The sequence below is a fragment of the Bombina bombina genome, chromosome 8 (genome assembly GCF_027579735.1).
Source record: "Bombina bombina isolate aBomBom1 chromosome 8, aBomBom1.pri, whole genome shotgun sequence".
Lineage (NCBI taxonomy): Eukaryota > Metazoa > Chordata > Amphibia > Anura > Bombinatoridae > Bombina > Bombina bombina.
This window is the reverse complement of record NC_069506.1, coordinates 36,734,890-36,747,157: the sequence shown is the minus strand read 5'-3', so window position 1 is coordinate 36,747,157 and position 12,268 is coordinate 36,734,890. Positions and strand designations below refer to the sequence as shown.

Genomic DNA, 12,268 nt, shown 5'->3' with positions numbered 1-12,268 from the left:
CTGTTCTATGGGGGGTCCACTAGACAGGAAAATAATGTAAAGAGATGGGACTTAAGGCCCAGATTTTCTGGGGGCATATTTACTTAAAGAGACATGAAACACATTTGGGTTTTTTTTTTCATGATTTGGAGAGAGCATGCCATTAACAGAAGTAAATTTCATTATTTTTTTTTAAAAATTTATCTGATTTGCTCTGTTCTCTTGTTTGTTGAAAAGCATACCAAGTAGGCTCAGAAACAGCAATAGTAGTACTATGTGGCTAGACCTATATGCCTCTTGTTGTATAGGATATTCACCTGGCTCCCAGTAGTGTTTCTGCTTCTTCAGCCAAGGACACTAGTAGAATGAAGCAAATTTGATGGAAGTAAATTGGAATGTTTTAAATTGGAAGCTCTATTTGAATCATGAAAGAAGGAAACATTCGGATTTATTTATTTTTTATAGTGCTCTTTTGCTGGGGCTGAAAAAAAGTGTTATGATCAATTTAAAGTCCATCTAAAATATTGCTTAGAATCCGGACCCGATTGTAAAATCTGTAAAGTTTACCATCACTGGATATTAACAGTGCTCCTTTTTGCAAAAACCTGTTAAATCAAAGTAAACACAAAAAAGGAACAGGTGTGTTGTATGTGGATTTTATTTTAATTTCTTGTGAATTTAGGACTCTGGCTGTAGCCCTGCCCCCTGTGTGATAGAAATGGAGAACTTTGAAAACCTAGTTTTTACACTCGGTTCTGGACATCTTGTCTATTCACTGGCCTAGAAGTTTTAACATCAAGCTAAGATAAACCTTCCTGCAAAGGCCGTCTCCTTCTTGTAGGTCCGTGACAGGAAGTAAAAAAGACACTGCTCAAATATAGTGTAAAAAAAATAATCTAAGGTATAATCTATTTTTTTTTTTTTATATACAACAATGAAACCAACTGATTAACATCCCTTTTGAGTATGGAAGCAGGGGGTAGTTATACTGGAATTCAAATAGAAACTATAGCACTGTCATTACAGATATATATTTATTAGCTCAAAGATTAAAGGGACAGTCTACTCCCAGAATTTTTTAGAAAGATAATCCCTTTATTCCGCATTCCCCAGTTTTGCATAACCAACATGGGTATATTAACCCCTTAAAGCTGTTGGTCGTTAAGGGTTTTTGAGGTCATAGCAGCACGGGCTATGCTGTGAGCAGTAGGATCACTCTATTATGACCTCCCTTTCGGCGGCAATCATCCTAGAATAGCGACATCTCGCCACTGGAGACGAGATTGCGCTGTGAAAATAGCAATCCCCATCGAAAGACCAGTGACACAGGTCGCTGGTCATTAAAGGGTTAATATACTTTTTACCTCTGGGATTACTTTGTATCTAAGCCTCTGCACACTCGCCTTTGGTTCTTTTGACAGACTTACATTTTAGCTAATCAGTGCTGACTCATAAATAACTCCATGAAAGTGAGCACAATGTTATCTATATGGCACACACAAACTAACGCTGTCTGGAAAAACTCAAAATGCACTGAGATAAGAGGCGGCCTTCAAGGGCTTAGAAATTGGCATATGAGCCTACCTAGGTTTAGCTTTCAACAAAGAAGAACAAAACAAATTTGATAAAAGTAAACTGGAAAGTATGAATTATGAAAGTTTAATTTTTACTTTACTATCCCTTTAAATTAAGCCACTTCTCAGCACGAGCAAAACCTAAAAGCACCTTTCAGCTGAAAGCTGCTGTTCCCATTAGCTCCTTATGTACAAGACTACAGGAGGTGTAAACCTTTTTCTTTGTAGTTCCTATACTGATCTATTATTTGTAGTTAAAGGGACAGTTCACCCAAAAACTTTCTCCCCTTTAAATTATTCCCAATGATCCTTTTTACCTGCTAGAGTGTATTAAATTGGTTGCAAGTAGCTCCTTTACTCATATTTCAGCATCTGAAATAGCTGATTTAGCTTGTGGTTTCCCAACCTCTACTGAAAGTTTTGATACTGGCGTATACGCTATTGACAAGCCTAAGTAAACACAGCCAGCAGAAGAGATTACACCCTCAGTGGGATGCAGGATAGTTAAGTAATACAATGATACTTTTCCATTGTTCTCTCTATGTATGGAGCTTTGGTGTTCCAGACAAATATAAGATAAGGAAGCAAGTCTGTGTACATAAAAGTGATAACATAATGAGATCTGATATTACCTGAAGCTCAACCCATTGTAATAGGCTGTGGTTTCAAAGCACAAAACCAGCTACTTCAGATACACAAATAAACCCGAAAATGCAATTTCTCAAATATTTTATACTCTGCAGTTGGTATAACAAGTCATTTAAAATACATTTATGGAAAAACAATTTGTGTACTGTCCCTTTAATGTACATCGTAGTCTGCATGTAACTGACTCTCATATAGCTGTTTTTGGTTGCATTATCTTAGACTGATATCTAAGAGAATTATCATTTATTCTGTAAGGTTGTGCAAAGCACCCATAGGCAAATACTGCAACAAATAAGGCTGTTTCTACGATTTACAAACTTTTTACATGAACAGTCTTTGTGTTTCTATGAGAATAGAAAACTGTACAGGAAACTTGGATATAACAGAGAATCAACATTAAATCTATATATACAAATATTTATTTGTTTGCAGGCAGCAGAAGAATGGAGAGATGAACATTTTTTTTGTATTTATTGAATCTTCAGACGGGTTGCATTTACTTACAGAATATGTTGGACACTTGCAATTTATTTGCTGTAACAGTTGATTTCTTGAGGGTTCAACACAAAGGGGTGGTGTTAGCAGAGCTTAGCATTAGGGCGTCCCATGCTGTCCAAATAGCCCTGGGATTTAATGCTGTTAGGGTGGCATGGAACGTCCTACAATATATATATATATATATATATATAGTACTTTTAATGGAGAAATCAGACTGGGGGCGTGACTAGCAGCGTAGGCAGTCCCCCAGAAGTCCATCCAGGCATTGAAATTGGGTGATTGCATCTACAATTGTGTATTTTCGATTTATCAGCAAGTGTTTGCATCGGAAATGTGTTCCGATCTAAGCACTTCCCCCCCCCCCCCCCACAGCATGAAGAGGTTAATATAAATCCTGTTTTGTTATTCAAATTACCAAGCATTAATGGTTTACTTCAGGTCTCCAAAAGCAGTTACACCTAACTCACTACTTGTAATAGGAGCGCTAATTAGTGCTCCCTGCGCTGTCTATAAAAAGTAATGGTGCACTAAACAAAATGCCAACTGTGAAAAGATTCTCTGGTTAACCTGTTTTACGATTCACGTATTTTAATACCAGATAATGAGTTATTCTTAGTGCAGGACCTATCACGATTATTGCTTAACTTTCCGGTCCCACTCTTCATGACGGATTCATTAGTTTGATTCAGTGGTTTAGCTGTTATTGATGCTGGAGCTGTGACACTGAAAGTGGATTTTATTTTTTTATTAATCTATTTTTTTAAAGGTAGGTCAGAAGCGGTTTTAGTGTGTCTGCAGCTTGAGGATTGGTAGGGTGCAGAAAAAAAATGGTCCTTAAAGGGACACTGAACCCAATTTATTTTATTATTTCGTTATTCAGATAGAGCATGCAATTTTAAGCAACATTCTAATTTACTCCTCTTATCAATTTTACTTTGTTCTCTTGCTATCTTTATTTGAAAAGGAAGGCATCTAAGCTTTTTTGGTTCAGACCCTGGACAGCACTGGTTGATTGGTGGGTGAATTTATCCGCCAATCAGCAAGAACAACCCAGGTTGTTCACCAAAAATGGGCCGGCATCTAAACTTACATTCTTGCTTTTCAAATGAAGATACCAAGAGAATGAAGAAAATTTTATAATAGGAGTAAATTAGAAAGTTGCTTAAAATTGCATGCTCTATCAGAATCATGAAAGAAAAAAATTGGGTTCAGTGTCCCTTTAAGGTATGCTTGGTGTCAGCGCAAATGAAGATTAATTGCTGATATATACTATGCGTAGATAAAACATTGCATATACTTTGATAGTGCAGTGCTTCACTGCAGTTATGTTGTGCATATATGAAACGTATGTATATGCAGACCTTTTGCAATGCAGCACTTGCATGTTTTATATTAAAGGGACACTGAACCCAAATTTTTTCTTTTGTAATTCAGAAAGAGCATGCAAATTTAAGCAACTTTCTAATTTACTCCTATTATCAATTTTTCTTCGTTCTCTTGCTATCATTATTTAAAAAAGAAGCATCTAAGCTTTTTTTGGTTTCAGTACTCTGGACAGCACTTTTTTATTGGTCGATGAATTTATCCACCAATCAGCAAGGACAACCCAGGTTGTTCACCAAAAATGGGCCGGCATCTAAACTTACATTCTTGCATTTCAAATAAAGATACCAAGAGAATGAAGAAAATTTGATAATACGAGTAAATTCGAAATTTGCTTAAAATTTCATGCTCAATCTGAATCACGAAATAAAATTTTTGGGTACAGTGTCCCTTTAAGAGCTGCATTTAAAAAGGTCTGACTATACAATAAATGTGTTTTATGTGCACAGTACATATTAGAAATTAAGAGCTCCAATAAATGTTTATATAGAAAGAGTATATATTGGTAATTAAGCCCTGCACTACAAGAGGCATACAAAATGAATGATTTATTTATGAAGTGAATATAGCAGTAGTGTTATGCTTTTTTTTTGCAATGCAGAACTTAATTGCTTTTGAAATGTTCTTTTCACCCTGTAGTGCTACACAGTATCTCGTATATAATTCTGGGCACCTGTATAGTGAACAACATAAGTCCACGCATGCTGGGACTTATAGTTCCCCATACACGGCTTAGTTAAAGGGGCACTGAACCCAATTTTTTTCTTTTGTGATTCAGATAGAGCATGCAATTTTAAACAGCTTTCTAATTTATGCCTATTATCAATTTTTCTTCGTTCTCTTGCTTTCTTTATTTGAAAAGGGCATTTAAGCTATTTTTTGGTTCGTTACCATGGAAAGCACTTGTTTATTGGTTGGGGAATTTACCCACTAATCAGCAAGAACAACACTGTTCACCAAAAATGGGCCGGCATCTAAACTTACATTCTTGCATTTCAAATAAAGATATCAAGAGAATGAAAAGAATTTGATAATAGGAGTAAATTAGAAAGTTGCTTAAAATTGCATGCTCTATTTGAATCACGATAGAAAAAAATTGTTTTCAGTGTCCCTTTAAATGTAGAAGTGGGAGACTCGCAATCGCAGCAAAATTAAACTGGGCTCTGATCAGCTGTCTGGGGAGAATTTAGGGACAAGGGTGTAGGATAGCATTCTGTCAATGTGAATTACCATGCCTGGCCTGGCATTTATCAGTAATTAATCACTAGACTGCAAAAGATATCATTTTGTTAGCACAAATTACAGTTTCCAAATCAAAAGCATTTTAGAGAACACCTACTGAAATGGTTTGTAGTTTTAAAGAGCAACTAATGCTATTTCACATATTAATATAAACCTTAATGAGCAATTTCCTTTACATTTTATACTCTGCCATAGGTATAAGAAGTGATCGAAAAAACATTAAGGGGAAAACTATTTTACAGAACTCTGTCCAGAACTGCTGAGAGGGTGTGGCAGGCAAGCAAATAAGCTGCAGCAATCGCACAAAAAACGAAATCAAAGGTCATATCTCCTCAGTCCTCAATATATAAATAAACACACATCGTAGAGCTTTTACAAAAAAAAATAACTCTACTGTTATGTATTATCTGCACATTTCTTCAGATCAGTCACATTGTACTAAGCTTACATTTTCATAAAAACAAGAAGGGCTGAGTTATACGTAGCACCCCTTGCTTAAATAATATAATTATATATAATAAGTCTGGAAACAAGTAAATATCAGACAATATTAAGGTGCATTAAAATATTGCTGCCCCTGACTTTACTGCATATGGTTATTTTAGCTTATTAAAGGGACATTGATCCCAAAAAAATTTCATTTGTGATTCAGATAGAGCATGCAACTTTCTAATTGACTCCTATTATCAATTTTTCTTCGTTCTCTTGCTATCTTTATTTGAAAAAAGACATCTAAGCTTATTTTTTGTTCAGAACTCTGGATAGCACTTTTTTATTGGTGGATGAATTTATCCACCACTCAGCAAGAACAACCCAGGTTGTTCACCAAAAATGGTCCGGCATCTAAACTTGCATTTCAAATAAAGATATTAAGAGAATTAAGAAAAATTGATAATAGGAGTAAATTAGAAAGTTGCTTAAAATGTCATGCTCTATCTGAATCGCAAAAGAAAAAATTTGGGTTCAGTGTCCCTTTAACCCCTTAATGACCACAGCACTTTTCCATTTTCTGTCCGTTTGGGACCAAGGCTATTTTTACATTTTTGCGGTGTTTGTGTTTAGCTGTAATTTTCCTCTTACTCATTTACTGTACCCACACATATTATATACTGTTTTTCTCGCCACTAAATGGACTTTCTAAAGATACCATTATTTTCATCATATCTTATAATTTACTATAAAAAAAATTATAAAATATGAGGAAAAATGGAAAAAAACACACTTTTTCTAACTTTGACCCCCAAAATCTGTTACATATCTACAACCACCAAAAAACACCCATGCAAAATAGTTTCTAAATTTTGTCCTGAGTTTAGAAATACCAAATGTTTACATGTTCTTTGTTTTTTTGCAAGTTATAGGGCCATAAATACAAGTAGCACTTTGCTATTTCCAAACCACCTTTTTCCAAAATTAGCGCTAGTTATATTAGAACACTGATATCTTTCAGGAATCCCTGAATATCCCTTGACATGTATATATTTTTTTTTTAGTAGACATCCCAAAGTATTGATCTAGGCCAATTTTGGTATATTTCATACCACCATTTCACCGCCAAATGCGATCAAATACAAAAAATCATTCACTTTTTCACAAATTTTTTCACAAACTTTCGGTTTCTCACTGAAATTATTTACAAACAACTTGTGCAATTATGGCATAAATGGTTGTAAATTCTTCTCTGGGATCCCCTTTGTTCAGAAATAGCAGACATATATGGCTTTGGCGTTGCTTTTTGGTAATTAGAAGGCCGCTAAATGCCACTGCGCACCACAAGTGTATTATGCCCAGCAGTTAAGGGGTTAATTATGGAGCTTTTAGGGAGCTTGTAGGGTTAATTTTAGCTTTAGTGTAGTGTAGTAGACAACCCCAAGTATTGATCTAGGCACATTTTGGTATATTTCATGCCACCATTTCACCGCCAAATGCGATCAAATTTAAAAAAAAAGTTAAATTTTTCACAATTTTAGGTTTCTCACTGAAATAATTTACAAACAGCTTGTGCAATTATGGCACAAATGGTTGTAAATGCTTCTCTGGGATCCCCTTTGTTCAGAAATAGCAGACATATATGACTTTGGCGTTGCTTTCTGGTAATTAGAAGGCCGCTAAATCCTGCTGCGCCTCACACGTGTATTATGGCTAGTAGTGAAGGGGTTAATTAGAGAGTTTGTAGGGAGCTTGCAGGGTTAATTTTAGCTTTAGTGTAGAGATCAGCCTCCCACCTGACACATCCCACCCCCTGATCCCTCCCAAAGTCTGCCAGTACTAAAATAAAAGGGTTTTTTTAAAAAAATAAAAAACATTTTTAGCATATTTACATATGCTACTGTGTAGGATCCCCCCCAAAACCGCTCTCTAACCCTTCCCTCTGCCTCATTGGGGGCCATCTTGGGTACTGGCAGCTGTCTGCCAGTACCCAGTTTGCAAAAAAAAAAGTGCTTTTTTTTTGTTTGGTTGTTTTTTTTCTGTAGTGTAGCTTCCCCCCCCCCCCCCCACACAGACAAACCCCCACCACCTTGCTGATCATTTTTTTTTTTTAACTTTTTAGCCATTTTTAACATTTGTTAACATTTTTTATTATTTGATTTTCTGTAGCGTAGCGGTTCCCACCCGCTCCCTCCCTGTGCACACGCGCGCGTCCGTGCGCGCCCCCGGCCATCCCCGCCCACGATCCCGCCCCCCCTCCACATCAGCAGGGCCATCGATGCCCGCCTCCCGGTCCGGCTCCCACCCACCAACGCAGTGAGCCACCGATCTCCGGTGCAGAGAGGGCCACAGAGTGGCTCTCTCTGCACCGGATGGCTTAAAAAGGTTATTGCAGGATGCCTCCATATCGAGGCATCACTGCAATAACCGGAAAGCAGCTGGAAGCAAGCGGGATCGCTTCCAGCTGCTTTCCACACCGAGGACGTGCAGGGTACGTTCTCAGGCGTTATCTGCCTTTTTTTTGAGGACGTACCCTGCACGTCCTCGGTCGTTAAGGGGTTAAGGACCATCAAATACGGGAGAATTTCAAAAATGTAGTAGATTTTTTTTCTGACAAATTTCAAACTTCTATTTTCCGTGTTGCTTGTATCATGTGACCTCTATCAGCCATTCGTAACTGCATATATGTATATAGTGTGAACATTTCCGCATGCTAAGTAGGCGCAGGTACCTCAAAAAGTATGCAAATAAAAACACTGCTTATGGAAATAAATTTGAAAATGAATGGCATTCTCTAGCTGTATCATGAAAGTTTCATTTTGACTATACTGTCCCTTTAATGTCTCTGAAATAAAACAAAGGTGTGTTTTCCTTAGGTGCTTTATTGTAAGATTAGTGGTAATATACTTGCGGACAGGAACAATACCGGTATAAAGTACAGCAATTATCCATACTGAATGCTTTAAGAGTGAACTTTAAACACTCCTGCAATTTGAATACTATTATTCAGAGTTCAATTACTGATGGATCTCCTATTCATTTTCCCTGGGAAGCAGTTGCAATATACTAAGTTTTGGCTGCATTTGTCCCCTGTAAACTTTGATGTTCAGAACAATCTCTGCTCCATTAGGTTGGCCCTTATAATGCCATACTGGTATTTTGACAATGTAAATACCTTCATGTACATAAAGACTCAAAGTGCAATTACTTTTCTTTTATTTCCTTTGTAGCAAAATATGTTGGTATCTGTCAGGTTAAGTAATATGCACAAGCTATTACAATATTCTATCTATAAAATGCCAATTAATAATAGTGTCAGACACATGGAGTTCTGGAAGTCCCCCAATGTTAAAAGAGCATGGCTGTCTGTTAATACTTTAAATAAATTGGATGCACAAAATATTTGGTTGCAGTAATTATCACCTTTGGAGACAGAAGAGTTTTTTTATGTTAATCACTAAAAGGAACATTCTACTAATTTGCTTGGTAAGAAAACTAATAATGAGTCAGTTGCTTTAGGGAGAGGTCTTGCTGTTAGTTTTAAATAGTTGTATAAAGCCAAAGTAATATTAATTTAAAGATTTCTAATAGTTCTCATCCGTTACACTACAACTATCTACAAGATAACAAGGGAGGATAGAGATTTTTTTCCCAGGCCTCTTCATAAAAATGATCATAACTCAAGAGATGGTTAAAAAGGAACAGAGCTGTCTCATAAGTATAAGACAGAGTTCTGACATTCACAATAGTGTTGATGCTTTACAAATATCAAACCCTCCTTTGTGAAGAGTTTGTGCTCTGGGTATCCATTACGGCAAGGTCTGAACCCTGCATTCAGCTTCTGGAGCAAAGATTGCTTTCCCTCACCTGTGCTTCAGTCTTGTTCCACTTGGTGGATGCACAGCACAGACTTGTTGGGAATTCTACATTCCTGCAAGGTCCAGCCAAGTTCTGGGAAGCTTCTTCTGGGCACCTCCATGGACTCCACACTACAGTTATTACAGGATAATCCGGTCTTCTCTTCTGCTGCAGCCAGGACAGTATGCAGGGTGTCTGATGGGCGGAAATACCGCTCAAACCTCTGTCCAGAAAAGGCTCTTATGGCTAGAAGCAACCGAGGTTCATATTCAGAGGGCTCCTTGAGGTTTATATGGACCTGGGAGTCCTCAAGTCTCATTCCAGGCATGTGGCTCTGTGATATCTCTCCCACTTTGTTTCTCTGTGCTTGACCTAAGTGATGCTCAGTCCCTAGATTTAAAGAGCTAGTCTGCCGAACCAACTCCTCTGCCCCTGTCCAGTCCACAGACCCTGACACTCCTATTGAAGGGAGTACTTTGTAGCGGTTCAGACTTGATGAAGAGGGCCTTGTTCGGGGAAGGACCTCAGGGATGAGGAGCTCTGGAATTTCTTCCTGCCCAAGCCGTGGACCCACAGAGCTTCGTCTAACAGAGATCTGTGGAGGAGGTGTTGAAGTTTGGCATGAATAGGCCTCTAGAGTATGTGAAAACACTTGTGGGTTGGTGCGGGTGCGACCTTTGGCAGATTTGGGTCTTGTAACATGCATCTTGTGCAGAGAATGTTCTTGTACTCTTAGGCCAGATGACATAGAGGCCATGTTCCATCAGAGCATCTGAAAGTAGCAAATAACATTTAGCACACATATTTCTTCTATCTGGACCCAATTATCTTTCCTCTATTACCTTTTGTTATATTTACTCCTAATCTCCTACACTCAATGATGCTGTGGCTGTCAACTTCCACCACTCTCTAACACCCAGTACAAACTTGCCCTCATCACTATGCCACATACATCTACCAAAACCTTCTTCTTTGGCCTTCACTCCTCCCTAGTAGCTCTGTGGCTTTTAGTGTCATTGTAGTCATTAATACAGTATTATTTTCATGTGCATAACCCTTTAATGGATTTATGTTCTTGTTGATTCTTTTTTATACTCACTCACATGCATAAACGTTTGGAAATAAAATACAAAAGCCAACAATGGGCAATATTACAAGTGAAGCACTTATAGCGCAGAAAGTAAACTTTTCAGGCGCACTATCCCAAAAGTAAGTTGTTTGCATGAAATGCCGCAACCGCCTTAACTTCTTGCAATAGTCACTGAATGAAAAAATAAATAGACAGAAAGCCACTCTCTAACACCCAGTACAAACTTGCCCTCATCACTGTGCCACACAACCCTTCTTCTCTTTGGCCTTCCCTTCTCCCTAGAACCTCCAGTTTAATGCTTTTGGTGTCTTGTGCTTCCTGCCCTTCTGTCCCCTCAAAAGTTTTTAGTACCTGTTCCTTATTCATTTTAAGCCTGCTGCCTGCAAGTCCTCAAGTCTTAAATAGTCTCTACAGCTCATGTCCTCTCCTTGGTGCCCTCCACCACCTTGGTTGTCAGTGCAAGTTTTCCTGTCCCTTGTGCCATCTCTCTGGCTTCCGTCTCTCTCGGTTACTGTTTTGTATTTGTATCGTGTGCCCGCGCCCCTGGCTTTCTATACCCTGGGTACCTTGCCTATTCCTCCATAGGCCCCGGTGCATTTTTCCCCGTCCCCTGTTACACTGATCATTGCTCATTACCTTGCCCAGAAATAATCCAACCGCCGCCATCTGATTTCGATACTCTGCCCAGTAAACAACCGAACATCTCCATAGCAACCGGCTTTTACGACACAACGTAATACGTCAGCACGCTGAGCACTCCCTGACAACTAGACGCTGGGGTCAGGATTCCTAGTGACGTCCCCCTACTGGCCACATGGGGTTATAACACGGAAGTGTGTAAGGAAATTAATTACATTTAATCCCACACTCGATAGACAGATAGATTAGATTAGATAGATAGATAGATAGATAGATAGATAGATAGATAGATAGATAGATAGATAGATAGATAGATAGATAGATGATAGATAGATAGATGATAGATAGATAGATAGATAGATAGATAGATAGATAGATAGATGATAGATAGATGATAGATAGATAGATAGATTAATAGATAGATAGATAGATAGATAGATAGATAGATAGATAGATAGATAGATAGATAGATGATAGATGATGATAGATGATAGAATAAATAAATAGATAGATATGATAGCTAGATAGATGAATAGATAAACTATAGATATGATAGATAGAATAACAGACAGACGAATCAGATAAATAGATAGGCCGACAGACACATGGATTTATTAAATTAATTCAACAAAGAACTATTTGATTTGCTGCAATACTCCATGAAGGAAAATGAAATTGAATTATGTGTATCTGTATGAACAGTGAACACTATTGTTATGTTTTAAGCATGTACAGCTATTATTGTAGTCATTAATACAGTATTATTTTCATGTTCATAACCCTTTAACGGATTTATGTTCTTTTTGATTAATTTTTATACTCACTCAAATGCATAAACATTTGGAAATAAAATACAAAATCCAACAATGGGCAACATTACAAGTGGAGCACTTATAGCGCTAAAAGTAAACTTTTCAGGCGCGCTATC

General features: G+C 37.6%; 1 protein-coding gene across 1 annotated transcript; it reads right to left on the bottom strand.

The window, feature by feature from the left end:
• Positions 1-9,333: 9,333 nt before the first annotated feature.
• Positions 9,334-11,409, bottom strand: UBXN10 (UBX domain protein 10). The gene is made up of 2 exons (XM_053689851.1): positions 11,338-11,409; positions 9,334-10,383 (listed from the first exon to the last, which is right to left on the bottom strand). The coding sequence occupies exon 2, from the start codon at positions 10,366-10,368 to the stop codon at positions 9,628-9,630; it is 741 nt and encodes a 246-aa protein (XP_053545826.1). The 5' UTR covers positions 10,369-10,383; positions 11,338-11,409; the 3' UTR covers positions 9,334-9,627.
• Positions 11,410-12,268: the final 859 nt, after the last annotated feature.

Coding starts and splice junctions, on each gene's coding strand:
- UBXN10 (XM_053689851.1), bottom strand. CDS start 10,368: ATGGCCTCTATGTCATCTGGCCTAAGAGTACAAGAACATTCTCTGCAC.